The sequence below is a fragment of the Bombus terrestris genome, chromosome 14 (assembly GCF_910591885.1).
Source record: "Bombus terrestris chromosome 14, iyBomTerr1.2, whole genome shotgun sequence".
Taxonomy (NCBI): Eukaryota; Metazoa; Arthropoda; class Insecta; order Hymenoptera; family Apidae; genus Bombus; species Bombus terrestris.
This window is the reverse complement of record NC_063282.1, coordinates 3,130,106-3,152,413: the sequence shown is the minus strand read 5'-3', so window position 1 is coordinate 3,152,413 and position 22,308 is coordinate 3,130,106. Positions and strand designations below refer to the sequence as shown.

At 38.9% G+C, this 22,308-nt stretch overlaps 2 protein-coding genes across 7 annotated transcripts in view; one reads left to right on the top strand and one right to left on the bottom strand.

Annotated features, from left to right (window-relative positions):
- The window catches only part of LOC100647821 (tubulin monoglutamylase TTLL4), a 240,240-nt gene that overhangs the window by 53,456 nt on the left and 164,476 nt on the right, over window positions 1-22,308 (top strand). For 4 of the 6 annotated variants that reach the window (XM_012316057.3, XM_012316060.3, XM_012316059.3 and 1 more), the window contains one exon: window positions 14,668-14,735. The exons of the other annotated variants lie outside the window; for them this stretch is intronic. The gene's annotated coding sequence lies outside the window, so the exon portion shown is untranslated. The remainder of the gene's footprint in view (window positions 1-14,667; window positions 14,736-22,308) is intronic. 6 annotated transcript variants of the gene reach the window in all.
- On the bottom strand, window positions 1,814-3,153 carry LOC105666454. Its single transcript, XM_012316066.3, has one exon. The coding sequence runs from the start codon at window positions 2,655-2,657 to the stop codon at window positions 2,166-2,168; it is 492 nt and encodes a 163-aa protein (XP_012171456.1). The 5' UTR covers window positions 2,658-3,153; the 3' UTR covers window positions 1,814-2,165.

Here is a 22,308-nt window from a genome sequence, read left to right as displayed (position 1 = left end):
TAACATTTGCGCTTTCGATCCCTCGTTCGGTCACTCGCGGTCTGCTGACCGTTAAATAAACATAAAATTGGATTAACCCTATCGGCGAATTATGCACCCCTGCTATTATTGTATTACCGTCTGATGCACGAGTATCAAGCATGCCGCAATCTTTTGTTAGTTTTCGGGGGTCGGTTACCCCCCAGCTCGTCACGGAAAATGATGTGAATTCATGCACCCCATGCACCTTGGTGGGCATGTGCTTGTCACATATGGGCAACACGTGTGCGTATTTTCAACAAACGAGTTTTCGTTTAATAGCTCGTATAAAATTTATTTTGTATATTCTATGTCTCAGCAGATTCGATATTTTTTTAAAATTAAGTTACATAAAAATAATCTGACGTTAGTGCATTTTTTTTTAATTATTTAATTTGTACTTTACAATTTGTCTAGCTGGACAATTTGGTAAAGTTGGTGAACAATTGTGAACAATTTTTGTCGTGCCTTTTAAAATAATTCGTTTGAAATAACGTTAACTGGTGTGCAGTATTATAAAAATATAGTCTTCGATTTTAGCGTATTACGTGTCCTTCCTAAAATCGTTCGAAAAATAAGTTTTCTCGTAGCCTAAGAGGAACCGTTCAGTTCTGGAGATGTTACGTAATTCTGATAAATACGCGTTAATAATATCAGTAAAATAGAAAGCAGAAATAGATGAAATAATCGTGATAGATTTGATATTTAGAGAAATTTTTATTCAGCAAGACGAGAGTCGTGAAAATGTCGAATTTCTTGATTACGTAAGAAACCTGTTCTACTTCATTCAGCGGATCCACAGGTGCGTACATTGATTAATTGCGTGAAAAAGGATAATTGAACGGGAGCGTACAAGATAAAAGGATTCTTTAATTAGCTTAAAAAAGAAATCTGATTGTACGAATCTCTTAGAACCGTCAATTTCGTTGCTCTAACTAAATACGTGTAGTCTCTGACGACAAGTTTTTCTGATTGCGGTGGTGGTTTCTAGGAAATCGCCCATTTATTTCGTGAGAAACTAAACCCTAAAACTTCCATCAACTTCGGCAAGGGAAAGTTTTGTCCAAAAACTCCATAGAATTCTATACCATTTCCTGTCGAATTTTTCTCCCCAACGATGAATCCGAAATTCTTAAAGGATTTGTCGAATCTTTCCTCGGCAGAACGAAGGGCTGAAAAGACCCCCGAGGCTTTCTTAAACCAGTTTCAGGTATGAATGGACCCTTTCCAGTCTCCAAACCTTTGTTCGAAAATACAGCCGGTTATGAAGGGCTGACCAATTTCAAAGATCACAGGTGAATCGTTGAAACGATTGAATTTCGTCTAAAAGGGGAAACGTTTCTCGAAGTATCTTTTTACGAGATTGGTCGAAGGAGGCTTTCGTATTTTTAAGTAACGTTGCGCCATTTACATTTAATTTAGTCAGAAAATAGTTGAGAAACTTGATTCGATCAGAAGAAGTTGAAGATTCTCCAGGTATATAAAAGGTTAAGGTCAAGACTTATCGCTAAGAACTTAATAATTAAAGGAAGGGAGTGAATAACGAATCGGATGATTTCATGTTAGAAGTAAATTTATTTATACTCTTAATAAACTGGAAGACGGTAGGAAGTTTTGTCTGAACGACTATTAAAGCCAATATCACATCGTATACAATAACTAATCTAGTAGGTACAAATATCACAATTGCGATAAACTTTCTATCGCATTATTCAATGAATAAAAAAGTAGTACAAAAAGGAAAAAAAATAGAATATTTTTCTCTCCAACTGATCATCGAGCCAAAAAGTGTCATGAAACTTCACAATTTCATTCTTAGAGATCAGTTAAAAAACTAAATCTATTTATCACAGTTTCGATGTTATCTTATCTAAAGGCAGTCTGACGGCACGAGAGGCAGCCCCTCAAGGTCAAATATTCTCCCCAGCTCCATCTTGTAGACATCATCTTCGTCCGTTTTGATCCCCGGGAAGTTTTGATTATTTCTCGTCGAATCTTCGTGTCACTTGGACGGTACGACGGAGTATTCTCGCAGGTGGTTTCCAAAGGTCTCCAGGAATCCTCAACATCGACTTGGAAGATCGATTTTCGAGGGTTGTTCTGTCATGAGGTAGATGAACTTGATCGTACGCCGATGATGTGGTTTTTCACGCGACCTGCATCTCAGGTGTTTGATGTTGAGAGAAGGCGCGTTCCTTGTAGCACAGGTCACTGTCGGCCATGCTCAGGGTCGTCCAATAAAAGTCGCCAGCGTGGGTGTGCGCGAAATGAACGGGCACGTAGCACTGACCAGGTACAACCGGTACGACTGTCATCTGTCCGTCCAAGCAGACAGTGATGGCAGCTCCTTCCTCAGCGTCTTGAAGTTCCGCCAACAGTCGCCTCTCCAGTGCTTCGTTGGCATTATTCTGATTGTCCACCTCCTCGGTGAAGATCTCCACTTGCGGCACGGCCTTCTGGTCTTTGGCGTATTTCCCTCTGTTCGTCTTCTTCTTCAACAATCTCAAAATCGGCTTCAACACGCTTCTGACCCGTTTGCTGTTGGTGGCCGTACTCTTGCCCGACATCTTCAGGTTGTAGAGATTATCGTTGAGCTCGTTCTCGTAGTCGAACACGTGGCTCATTGTGGCGGCGGCCATCTTGCTTCTCGTCCTTTGCTGATTCTCAACACTGAACCGGTTTTAAAGAGGAGCGCGTTCGTACGTCCGTGCGTGCACTCTCGAGACTCGGAATGAACCGTGCGGATCGGCGCGCAAACTGTGCTTCGACTCGAACTTGGAATTCTCGAAAAAGCGTGTTCTTTACGAAGCTACTTCGAGAGAAAATCGAAGACAGATATACGTATGATGTTGGCTGTATGCGTAGTTTTCTCAGTTGCTTTGGAACGAAACGCTAGTGAGCGAATGATGCCTTAGACGAGCAACCCCGGACCTTATATAGGCCCCGTCGAGCAGCACGGGGTGACAGAGTGGGGAGGGCAGGTGCACTCTGGCTGTGGGAACTTGGAGAATTCGGAGCTTCCCACGTCAGGGTCCACGCCGACCATCTGCCGTTTCTTCTCCCTCCTCTGACACCCTCCGACACTAATCCAACCTACCACCCCGACCTGTGCATAGCCTCTTCACCTACCCCCGCGATCACCCCCGCTAGACCTTCGTCCTAGGTGGATCCTTCCTTTCCTTTTCGCTCTGCTCTCCGGTTTCCATCCCGAGAAGAGCAGAAGCCGCCGGGGTCCTTTTCGGCCCTTTTACTCATGCAGGATCAAAAGGGTGGATATTTTGCCCGTTTTCGGGGGAGGACCAGTTCGAACCTGCTCGCGACAGGTCTCCTCAACGTTCGAAACCAGACTAAGTATTGAGAGATGAGAAGCTGGCTAGTGGGATGACACAAGGGTAAGATACGCGTAGCTCGCTTCTTGTTTTGCTATATCGTCTTATTATTATCGTATATGAATTGTTCACAGGCCAATGTTAACTCTGCTTTTCGAAGTTTTATCAATTTTCCTCAGTTTCCTCTACTTTTTATTCCGCGAAATTAACCTCTTCGTCAAGCGAGCAGTTCGTATCAGTCGCTAGAGTCTATGTCGACTAACTTTATAAATTAGAATACACACAGCACAGTTATAAACGCCACGTTCTTCATAATTAGAGAACCTAATTTTCTCATTTGTTACGCGAGCTCTATGCGAATTCAATCGCGCGGTTCTCTTTGGGGTTTCTAGCAGAAAGGGACCGAATTGATGGAAACGATTTCGATGATTGTTTACCAGTGGACCGAGGCTTAAGTGGAGCCTTTTGCTGGAATTTCAATTGATTCGAAATGTACATACCTTTTTGGTATTTTTCTTTTTTTACGAAGAAATTCTTTGGTTTGGAGAGGATGTGTCGATCTCGTTGGAAGATTTTTGCTCTCGAGATTCTTAATGTTGCTATTAATTTCGTTAATGGTACCATAAGGTTTTGTTACACCTATCTTAATGATGTTACATCACGCTGGGATTACCTGTAGAGACGATACGCCTTTTTAATCCCATTTTTTTCCTCGAGGTAGGAACAGCTCGTTTCTCTCGTTAACAGTCGTATCACGATTAAAGCTCCTTGAAAGATTCCAGCATTAACTTTCTTCGCTGCTCTGGATACACTGGTCTTAAAAGACGAAATCGAGTACATCACATAAGCATTCCCCTGTCGAATTATTATCTCCTTCTTACTTCATCGCTTTCAACTTTCCGCTTATTTTCAAGCTGTTATCGTGTCGGTGGAGATATCTCGTGCTTCTTGATGAACAAATAAAATTCACATGGCGTATTACAGCGCCGAATTTCCGGTAGAAATCTCCAATTCCTTCTCCGGAAGGAATTTAAATATTAATCAGAAAGAACGTCGTTGCTCTTTAAAATTCTTTTAACATGTTCCTTGTCGATTGAATTCTCATTATAACAAATACAAGAAGACTTTTCGTTCTTTAAAATCCTTACTCTCCAACAACGTATTCGCAGCATCGTTTCGCATCTTCCCGAACTATCATCGACTTTATCATATATCTAGCAATTTAAGCATAATACGAATCCGTGCATAATACGAATAAAATGCCCGAGATTCTTCTCAAAGTACACCGCTGCGTCTGTTCCTCGTCATTATCGATTTTCCATACGAACCGAATTAAAGGAATATAAAATATAGAAGGTTTGAACGTTGCTGCCTGCATCTTTTAAAGATAATCAAACTCTCTCGCGTTCTATTTTCGCGCGCAATATTTATGCCCGTCCGCGCAACGATTAATTCGTCCAATTAGATGAAACATTCGATAGGAAGGGAGTTGGATCGCGTTTACTCGGCGACGTTTAAATCAACAAGTTGGCGCAGAGGGCTGTAAGTTATAGTAATTAACGCGCGGCAATAATGTTCGTCGGCTTCCTCCATTACCCCAGCGTGCTCGAGAGATTTAGGGTCGAGCATCGAGCGTCTAGACGTAGTGAGATAGCATGGCACCCCTCAGAGTCATTAACTACGCCTCGAGATTTGCTTTTTTGCCTCGACCAGATGAGAGCCGCGTTCCCCTTGTCTGCATCCCTGCAGCGAATCGTACACCCTCGTATACACCAGGCGTGTGTTGTGAGACTGGAATAAAAAGTACGTTTTTTTCCTCCAACCTCAGGATTCTTTTTGCTTCTCTTTTTCTTACCTAGTTCGCTGCCTCCCCTATGGATCTGTCGAATTAACAAGTTTTTCGGCAAGCAGCTTTTTTCCAACTACCTGTTCACCTTTACGAACTACCTGTTTCGTCAACCTGTTGACGCGAACGATTTTTTTAAGGGAACTAAACCTTTCGTTTCTTTCTGTTGGGAAATTATTCGTTTTTTAAATAATTCTTTCTTCGTCCCGTTGTTCGTGAAACATGAAATTATTTCCTTCTGTTTTCCCCGTTGTGAAATCTATTTATTTCCAAAGTGATTTTTGTTGCAGAATTATTAGCTTTTTTTTTCTTTGTTTTATTGCGTTGCTTGAAATGACGCGAGTTCTAACGGCTAGTGTTTGTGAAAACAGCAATAACGTCGTTCGATATTTTCGCAATCTGGAAACTCGTGATATTACAGTGCAATGATATTAACACATAGAATTTTCTATATTTCGCCATGAAAGTTGTAATAAATATTCGTTTCTGCAAAATATTATATTGTATTTACGTAGTTCCTTCTAACAATACTAGCCGAGTTATTTACATTGCCGAAAATTTATCTCATTCTAACAATGTACCTGCAACCTGTAACAGCGAACCTGCTAAAACAGCATTCACGTGGGGTGAAATTCCACCCATCGTTGCATTGCATTTAACGCGCTTATTAAAAGCTTATTAACATTCTGCATCGCAATTCTAAATATAAATATAACAATATAATATTTCCAACAAATGAATATTCAGAAATATTATCATCATCGATAGAATTATTTCTACGAACAAACCACCCCCTCGCTGTAATTCTACTATTGGGTTGGCAACTAAGTGATTGCGGATTTTGTCAACAACACTTAATGACAAAATCCGCAGTCACTTAGTTGCCAATAATAGCTGGTGTCTGATGGAAAATAGTAAAAATATGGTCCCTGGATATTTGGAAAATCTGACAAGCAAAGAACCGCACGAGCACAACGTTCTCCCTAAGGAACCTGTCCAGGTTGGAACGAGGGTTCCCGAAGGTCGTGGCAAATCCCGTAGGGCCCACCACGATGCACCGCTTCGTGGGGTACCGTCTGCTGCCCTCGTCGAGGACAGGTACATCAGGGGTATTTGTTTTCACTTTGCGCTCTGCAGCTACATTCCGAGGCAGGTGAAGCGAGCGTGCTCGTCAAACCTGCAGAGAGAGAGAGAGCACGTACCTGGCGGCAGGAAATGATTTTACTTTCATGAAGACAGCCGTGCTTTTGCTCTTCTCGAGCTATGTTCTTCGCAGTCAGTTTGTTTTCTTTTTTTTTCTTTTCTGTTTTGCTTTTTCTCTTGTTTGCGCGACCAGACATCTCTCGGTAAGTTCGTACACGAGAGGAGATTTTGCTTCGAGGCTCGATGAGAAAACAATTACAATCATAGTCCTGAGTAAGTCCTCTTTCATTCTGTGTAATTGCAAGGTGTTTCGTAGTTCGTGTGATGATGGTCGACCGCACGAAACCAAGTCATTTATTTTCATTATTTCGTCGTAAATGATTTTTCGAACGACTGAGATTCGTATATCGCGGTTCAATTTTTATCTGACCGTGTTTTACGATTTGTATAATTCCAAGGTGATTTGTTGTTGGTGTAAATTCTCTGCTTGCATGTTATTTATTATTATTATTATTATTATTATTAGTTCCAGTATCTGGTCGTATAAGATTGTTCGTACGGCCGAGATTTATATTTATAAATCGAGACGAAATTGTTATCTGAACATGATTTTTCATTTCGTGTAATTTCAAACTGTTTTATTTTTCGCTTAAATTTCTCATTTGCATGAAACGCAGTTATCCAATTTCAGTATTGCGTCGTACATAATTTTTTGAACGACTCAGAAGAAGCGTACTTTCTAGATATATGTTGATTGTATTTTATTAGTACAACTGTGGCCGAAGTGTATCGTATTCTGTATAATTTCAAGGTGTTTCGCTCTTCGTTCCAATCCGTGATTTGCATAAAGCGAAGTTTTCAGTGTTATCTTCGGCATTTGGTCGTATACAATTCCCCGAACGATAAAGATACGTAAAGATACATTTCACGTGCGTTATGTTCCTACAAAAGTGTTTTATGATTGATCAAATATAACATACCAAGGTATTAATATCAAGATACCAAGATATAATCAATAAGTCTAATAGTCTTCTATCATCCGAATTATCATCACGTGAATACGTAATCTAATTTAATAAGCATTTCGTCGTGTTTTTAATAGCAATATAAAATGTTAGCGATGTCTAAAAGTCACGTGCACGGTCTACGAATCTTTATCTCGTATCTACTAAAACACTTCAACACTAGAAAAATTACTTGGATCGTTTTGATTCGTCAACGAATTGAAACAAATGATTATTTTCTGTGAAACAGTATAATTATTTACAATTTTCTGTATTTCCTTTAAAATGATACATCGTTTCTCAGATATCACAAAAACACATATAAAATAGAAAAATCAGGAGGAAGGAAACTCTGGTTCCTTCCCTTCCAATTTCCAACAGAATTTTTAATGAGACGACCTCGATAAGGTAATGACAGATAATTTAAGACCATCCTAAATATATGGAAATATTTTACAAATAAACTGTATAGGACGCATAAATACCGAACAAACTGTGGAATTACGCTCTACTAATTCCCAACTAACGTTCTAATCGCGCGTCGGATATACGTTCCACGTTACGTTAAACCGATAATCGAATATCACACTTAATCCTGAAAAATTGTTCGCCTCGCCAAGCCTTATCTCACCAAGATCTTTTATAGCTCTTTCAATCGAACCGACGTCTGTTAATGGCCGTAACACATTTTCTCGAATTTTCAAATTCTGCGTGGCGTTAAAAAAAAAAAAAAAAGATCGAGGAAACGGCTAATTTCCCGCGGTCTGTTGCACGCGAGATGAGAAAACCGGTCGATACCTTAACAGATATAATGTTTCGTTAGGAAGAATTTGAAATGCCGCACGTCAACCAGCATCCGTCTGTCCGAGTCGTGTTTCGCGGTCCTTGAAAAATCCAGCCTTCGTCCTCGTTATTCCTTCGGATGGGCCTTATAACCGGTTCCTAATACGGTCGTCGAATCCTAATCAATTCGAGGCCGCCCCTTTCACTCTGATTTAGAATCACCAATTTAATTGCTCATACACGTACCTATGTGTACGTACACTCAGCCGCAAAAGTCTAAATGCAGCCCTTAAGTATAAAATATTATGGTAGGAACGTGTAGCTTTAAGAATTTCGCTGGCGAGATTTTTTTTTTATTATTTAATTTGTAATTTATAATTTGTCCAGCTGGACATTTGGTAAATTTGTATTATGAAATTTGTATAATTTATTAAATTTGTAATTAATATTAAATTTGTATAATTTGTATAACTTAATTGCTAAATAACATGTGGTTGGCTACCCTCAGCGGGATACCATCTTCAGGTTTGATTATTTTATTTCCTTAGTTATTTTTAATTATTATTTAAATGTACTTTACAATTTGTCCAGCTGGACATTTAATAAATTTTTCAATTGCCAAATAACATGTGGTTGGCTACCCCCAGCGGGATACCATCTTCGAGTTTGACTATTTTATTTCTTTAGTTTTTTTTTTTTTATTATTATTTAATTTGTACTTTACAATTTGTTCAGCTGGGAAATGTTCATTTGGTAAATTTGTATAACTTAATTGCTAAATAACATGTGGTTGGCTACGTCCAGCGGGATACCATCTTCGAGTTTGACTATTTTATTTCTTTAGTGAGGTCAGTGGAGTGTTTTCAATGATGAGATGTAAATCGCGTTACGATTTATTCATTTCGAATTTTACTAGGAAGAAAGAGATAAAAAGAATATAAAACACTGTGTTAGAAAAATTACATGCACCTATTATATCTACGCAAACATAATAGCTGGCATAAGCGTCAATAACGTGTGTCTTAACGTCAGTAACGTCTTCTCGATGTTTGGAATTTTTATCGTTTCTTCTAAAATTTAGAAATAAAAACTGTTCGATTGAAATTTGCAATTTCTGCTGCAATTTTGCTCCAGGACTTTACCAAGTTAAACGTTTCAGTTTGACAATAATTGAATCGATACGTAAGTATAAGTAATTTCGGTTTCTTTGATAAGTCAGATATACTGATATAATATAGACTTTTCTGGCTGACTGTAGATCCGTGCAAACGTGCCACGGAAAAGCATGGTCGAACTGGTTTCCGATAAACTGAATTTTAACGATTAAAGGCAATGCGAGTTGACTCAGCCAGCAGTTTTCTTTTATCTCTGAATTAAATATTCGATGATTTATTAAAGCGCGATGAATTATTTAAGAGGTTTGTCTTTAATATTGAACGTTGGAAGGTCAACGATGACGGGTTTTATTAATAGTTTCTGGGAAGTTTGCATTATTCGTCCATAGCTTGCTACATAAAAATAATATTTTTAACTATGATGTACTCTATGGATATTATAAAAACCATATATATAAAACTTGTATAACATTTTCGTTAGGTTTCAAGAAATGGAAGATAAGAAGAATTGGTACAGAAAACTCTAAAACTTGTCCACTTGATATGTTGCAACTTTTATATTCCTCGGTCAATGATCTTTACCTTTTAAGTTACGTTTAAAGCTGCGTTAAAAAACAGTTGCGAAATAATTGTTTCAGGTAGACAGCACTCGAAGGTTGATGATTTCCTTATCCACGATTTTTGTTCATTTAAATTTCTATCGAGATTGTCCAACTATTTCGTGGCTTCGAGTATTATTTAGAACGATTTCACGCTGACAAGCTCGTTACAAAAATTATATTCGCTACCAAAGCAGAACCATCGCCTTCACCCGAAGCGACAGAGCAATCAAAGAAACGCAACCTGAGAGAACGAAACGCAAACTAATCTATTGCTGCGTTTCGCCTTCAGCCATTATCTCGACAAGCGGCGTCGATGCATGCAGAACCGAGTGATTTCAAGCTTATTATTTAAAATGTCCGCGAAAACGTCCGCGAATAGATACAATCGGTATTCAACGAATGGCGTTTTAATCAAGATCGTGTCACTTCTCTCGCCTAATGCCACCAGCAATGTCAAAAAACGTTGGTCGGACCAAACGTTTTATCTGATCGGTATAGCGTTCTACCATGAACATTTGCATAATCTAATATCTCATGGCCTGGCTAAACCCTAGAACGGAACTATATTCGTCTGGAGCTGTCGTTTCCTTCTTCGAAAAGATCATCCTTCACGCCTCGATCCGCGCAACCAGATATCGCAGAGGATTGTTACAAAAAAAGTAACCAACTATTAAGATTTAGTTCTCTTTTTTTCGTAGGAAGAAGAATCTTTGACTTGTACGGCAGAAGCGTAACATTAGAACGAGCAGAATTAAGCAAATTTGTGAGCAGATGAAACAAATTGTATTTTGTGGAAATTGCGGAAATGCATAAACAATTGGCGAAACAGTTTTTATCTTAGCAGCTGCTTTATCTAGTCCCACTCGATATTCTTTCATATCTAAATCAATAGATGTAGAAAAGTCAGGATTGCATCCTGGAAATTGTTTCGAGCTATATCGTACACTTGAAAATTCCAAAATACGACAATAGCGTGAATATAACTGGTATCTAAGTGAATTTCTTTCTTCCTTTATTTATTTAAATTGTCTTATTTTTTAGTTAAATTTCAAATAAAACACTTAGAAACGTTGGGAGCTGCTGGTAACGAAATTGAAATAAAATTCCCACTGCAAAGGGTTAATTTCGATATAATTCGTTACATGGTATCTGGAAGTTTCATTTATCGCGTTGAATATGAAATACTCTCCGACTTATAGCTCTTTTGCTATTACAACTCACAAAGAACATGATTCAGAGGTAGAAAAATTCGTATAAAGTATCCGAAGTAAAATGCGACGATATTCAATATTTCGCATGCGTAACAAGCTTCCGTTCCATTTCGTTTAGCTGCATCGAGAAAAATACGAATTTGCATAAACATGCAGCGTCTAACCTGTCACCCATGCTGCGTTCAATCGAAAACGTAATTACAAATCTCAGAACCGTTCTTCGATTCCTTACGTCCGGTAACCCCATAAAACTGGGAATTTGCATAAACACCCGCAGTCCTAGTTATGACGGTAGCTCGGTGAGTTACATCACCGGTGAGCGCAACCGGTCGAATCAGAGTTTCAACCTCATCTCGATATCCGTCTTGGGGCGGAGGTAGGCCGATATCGCGCCTTTTCACGGGTTTTTCATTAGCATATAAATAATGGCCAAGCAAAGGGCAGATGAGTGGTGTTCTCGCGGTCTTTCGTGTAGCCTGTGCTCGTCGTGTAAAGGCAGAGAAGAAAGGGAAGCGAAGGCGAAGAAGACGACGAAGAAGCTCGGAGAAGTGGCTGGACTGAAACAGTAGTAGTGACCCCCGGGGCTGTGCAGCTCCAAACAAGAAGTCCCTTTTCTGACGTCACCGGCAGGTGCATCCAGAAGGCCATCCTTCTCTCCCCTTGGCCCAACCTCTCCTTCTCACCTTCGTCTCGTTCTCTCTCGTTCAGCCCCTCGGCTCAACCGGCCGTTGTCCTTCTCGCGCTCCACCGTGTAATCGTACTGATTTCATGATCGAGATACCAGGTTTCCCTCCACGGATTTGGTTACCTGCTTACATGACGCTCCCTGTTTACGTGTTTGTTTTACGGTGTAAAGAACGGACACTGGGCTCCTCCTGAGCCGCTCGACACACGGCTTTGGATTAAAATAGTAGTCCGTGTACCGGTCTACCATTAGATCTGATTTTCCTTCTCGTTGAATTTGTATTTTCGGTTCCATCGGTTTATTTAGCGCACGAATCTGCACGACTTTTTGTTCCTCCAATGAAACGAGTTCTTGTCCTTTGGTTTTGTATTTTGGTTTCTCCTAGTTTGCTTAATGCTCGAACGTATGTGTTTTCCAAACGAATACATTGTTTTTCTGGTTTTTAACAGTGTTGTTTATTACGAACAGTCGCTGGCGATTATTATCTATACTTGTTGCTATATTTATTGGAATAATCATTACGGTGCATCGCAGGTTCTGATGATAAGAATACGATGAGAGAAGTAAAAGGAACGACGAGTGATGAGGCCAGGTATAATTGACCAAGGTCGTTGTAATCCCTTGAACCCGCACTCATCACATCTGTCTATTGTGATAAATTTGATTGGAAGATTGTTAAATGATTGTTAAAAGATTGTGAAATGATTCAAAATCTATCTTTTTCCTTAGTAAGTAAAATTCAACGAAGAAAATTGACCAATTGAAACGTGAAAGGAAGAAAATGAAATCGTTTCAATGAAAATGTCTCATATCCAATATTTGCATTTAAACGCCTGGGTCTTTAATATTTGTGTTAGAATTTTCAAAGCGTAGCATCGCTCTTAGGCGAAAGGTGCGTTACCAGTCGAATCATTTCGATGATCGACTAAGTAATAATCTCGAGGGTAAGGTCAGGTGGAATCTTAATGGGTTCATTAAATTTCGATGACTTTGTACTTCTGTACTTTTACCGCGTGGTAGAAATCAAATTTGTTTTCTCTTTTTTTTTCTTTTCTTCAGAGCTGGAGCAGTAAGGCTCCGATCATGAAAGTCGTAATGATCTCTTACGAACGAACTACTTTTGATTATTATATACTACCAACAATGCAGCGCTTAATGATACACTTATTTGTAAAAATGCGTACCTACTCGTATTATTAGTAGACGTAATTCTATTTTATTATATTAAAAAAGAAACTCGTATATTTTTCAATCGCGATTATTATGGTGTAAAATTTAATTACAAGTCGGCGAATATTAATTTCTTTACGTATATCCCAAAACGCTATAATTTATGGTTTGTGTAAATTAAGTTTAGCTAAATATTTATCTCTCCCTTCCATATCTGTTGGTCTTCTTTCCAAGCAAATAACGTTCAACTTTTTACAACATACGCTTAAAAGCTCTGGCTTTCGGAGATTAAATAAAATTGTAACTTTTAGTAGTTCCTTGCTACATATTTTATTGTTATTTGTTCGAAAGATGAAGATTCCGCTGCGTTCGGACCAAACGACTTAAATTCTTCACACGTTCCACTTTCCGTACATAATTTACCTTAGATATGATTCACTAAAGAATCGAAGTATGAAATGCCACATTTGTATCCACAGAATTTTATCGGAAAACAAACTCTGTTATCGAATTTCATGCGAATAATATTTACTCGCAGTTGCAGCGCCAAAATGACTGATTCGTTCGAAGCAAGTAGAGACGTATAGTTTTTGCGTGGTCGATTTAAAAAATATCTTGCGCTGCTGTTCGATCCACAGTGAATAAGAGAGCGATCCGATTAACCTGACATAATAATTTTACTCGTTAACGTAATAATTATACTCGTGTAAAATCTTTTCACTGATTTTATATAATCGGTTACGCGCGAGACTAAATTGAGAATCTGAGGTAAAAATTTTGTCGTCCAAGTTCTCCTGCTGCAGAAACTCGCAAACTACGCGAATGTCCAAATTTTAAATCCTCAAAAACGTCCAGCCATCGAATCTTTGTTACTTCGATCGTACCGCAAATTCCTGAACACGACGTACGATTTTTCAGAAAATACGCACGTAATACTTGATATATTTTCATGGCCAAATATACGACAGCGCGGCAAATGGATAAACTGGAATCGAAAAGAAGAAGAAGAAGAAGAAAAAGAAAAGACGACGAAGAAGAAGTAGAAGAAGAAGAAGAAGGGAAACGCAGCAGCACAAGTGGTACACGTCGTATCGATCAAAAAATTCGTCGTAATATCGTATCAGAAAGGGGAGCACGAAAAAACCAATGAAAGAAAACCGGAGACCTAAAGGGTAGGCAAAAAATGGTCCCCCGTTTTGCTCCGGGCGAAAAATAACCCGTAATACGGACTACCGTATTTCTTTTTTGTTTCTCGCTTCTACGACGCTGGTAATCGTTTTCGGCAGGTAGGCTACGGCCTTCTCAGATAGAGATCTTCGTAATTGGAATTTTATCTCTCTCCCCTTGACTTGGCCGCTGTAACGGGGTGAATTTATAGTAGCTCCACCATATTACGCTTTTTTCCTGCTTATTAAATATTTTTTTAAGGGTGCCGCTCTTTTGGTAGAAGTCTCGGTCATTAAGGCGGTTCCTTGCGCAATCCGACTGCGATTAGACGGATGGAGACTTCAACGCCTCGATCCTGTCCGCCATTGATCTTTCCGATCGCGAAACCGTGTCTTGATCGGACACTCAAATCAGAGTTTCCATTTTTACGATTTTTATTTTACGTTACGAGTATTTTTAAGATTTGATTCTTGCGGTTATCGTTATTATTAACAATTCTTTTTGTTACTAGTATTTTACTTCAGCGATAGTATTAACGATATTAATTTTTGCTTTACGAATGACCTAGTTTTATGACAGATTGCCTCTTCAAAGTTTGTTATAGATTGGATAGTGGCAGGCGGTGAGAACGTTCGACTATCCTCAGGCACGTGCATTATCTGGTGAGTGACATAATCTTTCAAACGTCTACAATTTTTAGGATCTACAAGTTTCATACAATTTAACGAACTTAATTTGCAATTGCATTGACATACGATACAAAGTTGATCACATTATCGTGATAGCACGAAGGAAATTATTCTTCGTGTTTCTCACGACTATTCAAACTTCTAATTATTCGATGTGCCTAACTCGATCGCAGATATAATCGTACAACGCTACTCGTCGTCCAAGAACGACACAAGGATGAAACAAAAATTGGCGACCACTCTGAAGCTCGATAACAAAACTGCGAACAAACTTTCTTGATCGATAAAGATCGAACGATTCCTCTAGTCACCCGCAGTTTTTCTTCGTGTCACTTTCCATATCCAAATCCTTCCTCTTTTATCGAACTCTGGCTGTCCAACGTAGAATTCTTTGTCCGCTGGACCTGTCCAGAGAATTTCCCAAGGCACAATAACAAGAACCGGCCATAGTGCTTGCCCAAACGGACCCTTTCTATCCCTTTGAAACTCTGGCAGCGGCACAGAGAAACAGGGGGATGTAATATTATTCAAAATCACGAAAATCTCCGATGGAATTTCGTTATTTTCCGAGCTATTCAGCCTCGTAGATGCATATCTTACACGCCATTGAATGGGCCACCGTACGGGGTAAGCGCGACGTTTTGTTCCCTTTCGAACCAGCTTCCTCCCCCGCGTACCGTTTCGTGGACGAAGAATCCAGGTAAAAAGGGTCAAAGCTGACACAAAGGGCACACGTGCATAGCTAGGTGTACATGTGGGCCCTTCTATTGGGCGCAATCGTGAAGGGGGAAATCGTGTTTCGATCGGGGTACGACGAATCGACTGGTTGAAAGAAGATTTCTTAGCTCGCCGACAAACGGTTTCACTGGACGAAGCAAGAAGAACGTTTGTAGCAGCGTCTTTCTCTGTCACGATATTACCTGCGTATCGTAGTTGGCTGTATGGGAAGTGGTGGAAAACTGCAAAGAAAAACTACCAAGAGTCGTGAATTTCAGCCTGGTTCAAGGGTTGCGCTTTCTTCTTGGATTTCTTCCTCTTTTCTGTCATCCAGAAAGACGCGATAAAGCCACGTAACCACGTGGTTCGTTGGCGCGAAGAAAATACGCTTTCCGCAGCTGCTGCCGACATGTGCAGCCTTTCCTCCTTCGTTTTGTGAAAAAGACCAGGTGCGATTACGCGACTCTTTGACTAAACGTGTCATACGGCTGCGATTGGAATATTTCATCAGCCTGATCGCAATATTCTTTCTTTATTTATTCCTGTTTGCCACTTGTCTATCTGATCCACTTGTCGCGTTGTTCTTGCGTCTAGAACGGTGATTCTTTTGTAGCGTCGTAACCCTTTCACAGGTGAACCCTTTCCCTTTGTGTCGCTGGCTGGTTTCCGCTAACCCTTTCGATCTTGCTTCAGGTAAAAGGGTTAAAGATTTGGGTTAGCAGATCGGTTCGAGCAGGTTAATCTTGTTAACGGTACGGCCAACGTAATATTAGGTTTGCTCGTGAAGTATGGTTTTATCATTTTTTTGTATCACGTCGAGAATATGAAAGAGGTGATTTATTTGACGTTTCTCAAATTTTATCGCCTTTTTATCGTCATATTCATGACTGTGATACAAGAATTATTGCCTATAGTCCTATTGACCTTTGAAGTTTATAGATTTTTTTAATCATACCCAATTTTAATATTATGTCTAATTAAAAAAAAAACATCTTTTCTGATTTTGTAACGTAACTATATGGACATCGATCAAAAATCCTTTACCTGTTCTTCGATTCATATCTGTTCGATTTATAAAATTAATTCCTGCCTCTAGTCGTCTCTGTATTCGATTAGATCGATATCACGCTTGTATGCTTCGATGAATTTGATTCGAAAAATCCGCACAGAAGAAAGAACTTTTAAGGACATGAAGGACCCTTCGAAGAAGTCGTAGGACCACGCTCTGCGTTCTGGCGCACGTGCATCGAATAAACGGGGCCGTCGGTGCAGGTTCGAACCTGCACCAGGAAGAATACACTCGCTTCAAGTTGTTTCCTTTGAATGTCTCGACTTTACGCAATTCAGCGCGAAAGCTACCTTCCCCAAGCAACAAAATAGCCAGACGTGTTCGAACTTGCTCCAGTTTCTACGACAGATCTTTCTTTTCTTGAAAAGACCGCCTCTGCTTCCTCTGGACCGTGTCTCTTCCCTTTTTGTTGGAATAACAGATACTATACGGAACACCATTATACAAATCATATTGAAAAGCTTTTCATCTGATCCGGGGAAAACTGATATCGCAGAACTATAAATACGAGGAATAGAAAGAGTTATGGAACTATTTAAAACATGGGCCGTGGAACTTTCTTAGAAAACGTTTTCAGGTTATAAGAATCAGTTAAAAAATTCTTCCAAATGTCCAAATTGGACAAGTTGAGAATGTAAAGAATTAAATAAAAAAAAGAGAGAGAGAGAACGTTTCGAAAGTTCCGATGAGAACGGATGAAGAAAAATTCTTGGAAACAAGAGTTTTAATTCGAATAGATTTTGCAAAATACGAAGATACAAGTTCTCCTCGAAAAAGTTCTCGATTATCGCAACAAATATCGAATACGTTACTGAATAGAGAAAATTAATTAGAAGGAAATGTTATTTACGTATTATTTTTGACAAAAAAAAAAAAAAAAAATGAAATTTATGTTATAATTTTCATACCTTTTATTAAATAAGGATATCACTAAAGCGATATTATATCGTTAAATAAAACTATCATCCAATAATTTGGTACCTTTATTTATAATTATATGTGCATTTGATTATATACATCTACTATATGTATATGTTATGTGAGTATGTTTTATTTTGTTATAGGATAAAAGTGTTCCATGAGAATATTTTCTACAGAAGTTCTTAACGTAACGTTTCTTTCCATAAAAATTCCACGAGAACGAATGGATTTGTTAAATAGATAAGGTCAAACAAAGTTATTTTATGAACGACAGATAGGCTGTTTACCTCGTTCCTTGGTAAATTCCTTGACGTAACGTTGGTCTTTTGAAGATTAGTCGATAGAAATCTGATAAAATACGACGCACGTAATTAATTTGAATCTCTTTAAAATTCACAGGATATATCAAATTTGTCAATAAAATTTTCAGTGGAACGTGTAAATACGTATGAAGAATGAAAGATTCTACGTAGGGAACTCGTTAAGAGGGGGCTCGTTAATTAGAACGTAAAACGTATGCGTGGTAATAGGCCGATCGTAATTCCACGATGATTCCTTCCTTTTTTCCATCATAAAAAAACCATTCGAATCGTATTGGTCGCGTAACTCACCCTAAATTGCACACCTGGCAGAGGGTTAATGCGAATTGGCAAGTGGGTTAGTGGGTGAGCCATCTGAGAACTTAAATATTCGTTTTTATATTCCGGAACGGAGCAAGTTCGAACACGTTTCTCTGCCAGTAGGGGCAGTTAAAAAGTGAATTGTACGTCGATTGCAGGTTCGAACCTGCACGAAGAAAAGCAGGTCGTTTCGAGACGGGACTTTTTTCCTTTACACAATCTTCCGCATTCACACGCATTTATGCAGCGCGGAACAGAAACACGTTAGAACTTGCACGCAGCTATCTGCGTCTCGGCTCTTATCGAGTTCGCCTATAGGAAATAGAATATTAGATAAGATTCGATGTACGTACTATTTTTGATTTTATTGATTATCGATGGTGACAAGTAACAGTTTCTTTTTATTTAATTTCTACCTTGGAATTTGCCCAGCTGGACGTTTGCTAAATTTTTCTAACTTTATTGCTAAATAACACGTGGATGGCCATCCATCGGGTAAAAGTGTTTGCTCCTTTTCGAATTTTCTTACGTTCCATACCACTAGGTGTTATTTGTTGCTATAAAATAATAGGAGGCAGTAAATAATTATCTAAGATGGAAATTCATATTTCTGAATTTCAATTATTTAATTATAAATACTCCAGTTGTGTTTAACGTGTGTTTCTATGTTCCCCAAGTAAAGGAATAAGAAAGGAATAATAGGAGGCAGTAAATAACTATCTAAAGTGGAAATTCATATTTCTGAATTTCAATTATTTAATTATAAATAATCCAGTAGTGTTTAACGTGCGTTTCTATGTTCTTCAAGTAAAGGAATAAGAAAGGAATAATAGGAGGCAGTAAATAACTATCTAAAGTGGAAATTCATATTTCTGAATTTCAATTATTTAATTATAAATACTCCAGTTGTGTTTAACGTGTGTTTCTATGTTCCTCAAGTAAAGGAACAAGAAAGGAGTAATAGGAGGCAGTAAATAACTATCTAAAGTGGAAATTCATATTTCTGAATTTCAATTATTTAATTATAAATACTCCAGTTGTGTTTAACGTGTGTTTCTATGTTCCTCAAGTAAAGGAACAAGAAAGGAGTAATAGGAGGCAGTAAATAACTATCTAAAATGGAAATTCATATTTCTGAATTTCAATTATTTAATTATAAATACTCCAGTTGTGTTTAACGTATGTTTCTATGTTCCTCAAGTAAAGGAATAAGAAAGGAAAAAAAATCGTGTCGCTTTACGAATCTAAGGTATATCGTTTCTTAAGAAGCTGCGTGACAATCCAGTCACGTTTCCTTAACCGATCGGGAAAGGGCGATTTTTCGCGGTGGATTACGTCAAGCCAATACGTCTGAAGATAGCATTTCCAATCGATCTGCTTTCTTCCAATGTAACTTCCAACTTGTAGCATTCGATTCGCCACGAAACGGCACGATTTAGGCGAGAATAAGATACAGCGTGTTGAAATTCTTCCAAGACTGGACATAGATCACCCGTCTATGTGGACGGCTGTCATCCCAAGATATTCTACGACTGGAGGAAAGGATCCTGCCGGATGCAAGGGTCCTGCCGCACCGATTCAACGCAAAGTGTGACGTAGGTGTGGGAATTTCATGAAAAAGAAAAGGTTTCCAAGGGAGCGAATTCTAACTCGCTCGCTCGATGCAGAGACACGTACCAAATGAATGGCGAATTTTCAATGCAACGTGTGAAACGGCCAAGAGTCTTAGTGTTACGATTGATGATGTCTGTCAGGTTCTGACCGGTAGCCTACCTTTCAGAGACGATAGTCGGTTTATCTGTAACGGTTACGTCGTTTAATAATCGATGATACTGATAAAGTATTAATACGTAATGTTTTATTAAATACAAATTTATAGGTAAGAATAACTTGAAGCATTAACGTACACCACTCTATTATATTGGGTTGGCAACTACGTGATTGCGGATTTTGTCATCAGGTGGTAATGACAAAATTAACAGGAATGAATTTCTTTTATTGCACGTTCATTCATTCAACACATACGCAATGCCTCATGGTGTTTTCCTTTTGTCTTCTTCTCTTTCATTCCTCGTTCGCGACAGACACAGTCGGTGGTATTGGATCATTTCATGATTTTGGTATTCACGACGGACTTATGAAGCGATCAAACCTGTCCCTTAACAGCATAACGACCACATAATCGAATCACCAAACAGGATCGTGTAAAGGGCAAATACAAACTCCATCTTATTATCAACAACTCTAACAATCCCTATTCTATCCAAATTTCATTGGCCGCATCAAAAATGTTCGAGATACGATAAACTCGGAAGTCAACATAAACTTGGTGGTGAAAACGAACCTAAAAATCCTAATACCAAACATCGGTCTGCACACGGGATCGAGAGTTTGGGCAAACGCGTTCAACGAGTTCCCCCGAAATCTTTTCCCGACGTCCTCGAAACGTTCACGATGGATCGTTAGATGACGAAACATCGAGCAGAAAGGCTGACAGAGGGAAAGACTCGGTCGTGCAAGCGGAGATCCGTTTCCATTTATCAGCTTCCCCATTATGCTCCTAAATAAACAGTCTCGCGAGTCTTGCACCTATGTAAACACACGGGCGGAACTGCCGATGGATCCAGCGATCCGAGATTCATTGGTGAACCCTATGAAGAAAAAAAAAAGAGGTTCAAGGGGAGGGTTGTGAAAGGGACGAATAGGAAACGGAGAAAAGTGATTGTGACGGAGGGTGGGTGTTGCATTGAAGGTCGTAGAACCGTGAATCTGCCTCCAGAGCACGGATCCATTCTTAAAGGATTATCGTTATAAATTATACATTTCCCGTGTTGGGCACCCGGTGCATCCTGGCCGCCATATTGCTGGATGACCGGTAGCGGCTTAGAGATTTCTATCGTTGGATTAACGTGAACCGTGTCATCGCGGTATCCTGTCTATTCGATTTCGTCTCTGATGGAAAGAAAGGCGACTCGCGATCGACCCTTTTCGGTCCATACGTTTTTTTTTCTTTTTTCTTTCAGAGTGGCTATCCCATTTTTCGACCTCTCGTGGCCGGTCGCGAGGGTGGAACGCGCGTTTCCAGGGTGAAATACGATCCGCTGGCCGGCTGTTACGAATTTTTTTTCTCGCTGGATTTTAGGGTCGCGTTTTTAGGGGAGGTTTCCAAATCTCCTTTTTTTGCGGGTCTCGACGCGAGCGGTTGATTTCGTCGCCCAGATTTTTGTTAATCATATTAGGTTGTCCGGAAAGTTTCTTTCGTCCCATAGGACGATAATAGATGAACAACAATTTCCGTTTTGCATTATTTTATCGAATTAGGTGTGATCCATTTTTATTATCATGTTCGTGCTTAATGCAATAAACTGATATAAAACAAAAAACTTCGTGCGTCTATTATTTCCTTATAAAACGAAAGAAACATTTCGGACAACCTAATACGTACCTCGCTGTGCTCTCCGATTTGTTCCTTTCTTGTCTTCATTTCTTATCTTGCCTTTATTGTGCGTTTGAATCTAGAAAATTTGGACGTTCGAAGCATCGATGATGTTTTATATTCCTCAAAGTGTATGATATAGAATAATGTGGTGGATGTTAAACGTGTTATTTCAAATGATGAATAAGTCGGGACTTGATATAGTCAAGTAGTTGAATAGTTAGTATCGAGCATTCAGTAAGCATTACCTAGTATCCGTATATCGAGTGGCATTGAGCGAACGACGATTAACTCTGTATTCGATACTTAGAATAATTTTAAATACATTTGACTATATCAAGTACCGACTTATTTCATCATCTGAAATAACACGTTTAACATCCACCACAATAACACAGTGGTCAGTGTATATCATCAACGAATTCATAGGAAAGTTCATTTTCTAAGATGTGAATAAAATATATTCTCTGGTAGATTTTTCTTAAATTTTATCTCTGTGTGCTGTACTGATATCGCACGTTCTATTTGATTTAGAATTTGTTATCAAAATGGAAATAATGGAAACATATATCTATACATATACATTGTAGCTTTCAGATACGATCAATTATCTTAAATCCAAGTTGGTTTTCAGCCATAAACTTAAGATTTACTTAGGCGTATAAACAGACATCTAATCCTTGATAACAGCGCTTTTTCTATTTTTTATCGTAACGCAGTTCTCTTGCCACTTGCTCAAATCAGTTAAAGAAGAAATGTACAAGTTGAGAAACAGATATAATG

What these genes read in the sequence shown, in the direction of transcription:
- LOC105666454 (XM_012316066.3), bottom strand. Translation starts at nt 2,657, where the DNA reads ATGGCCGCCGCCACAATGAGCCACGTGTTCGACTACGAGAACGAGCTC.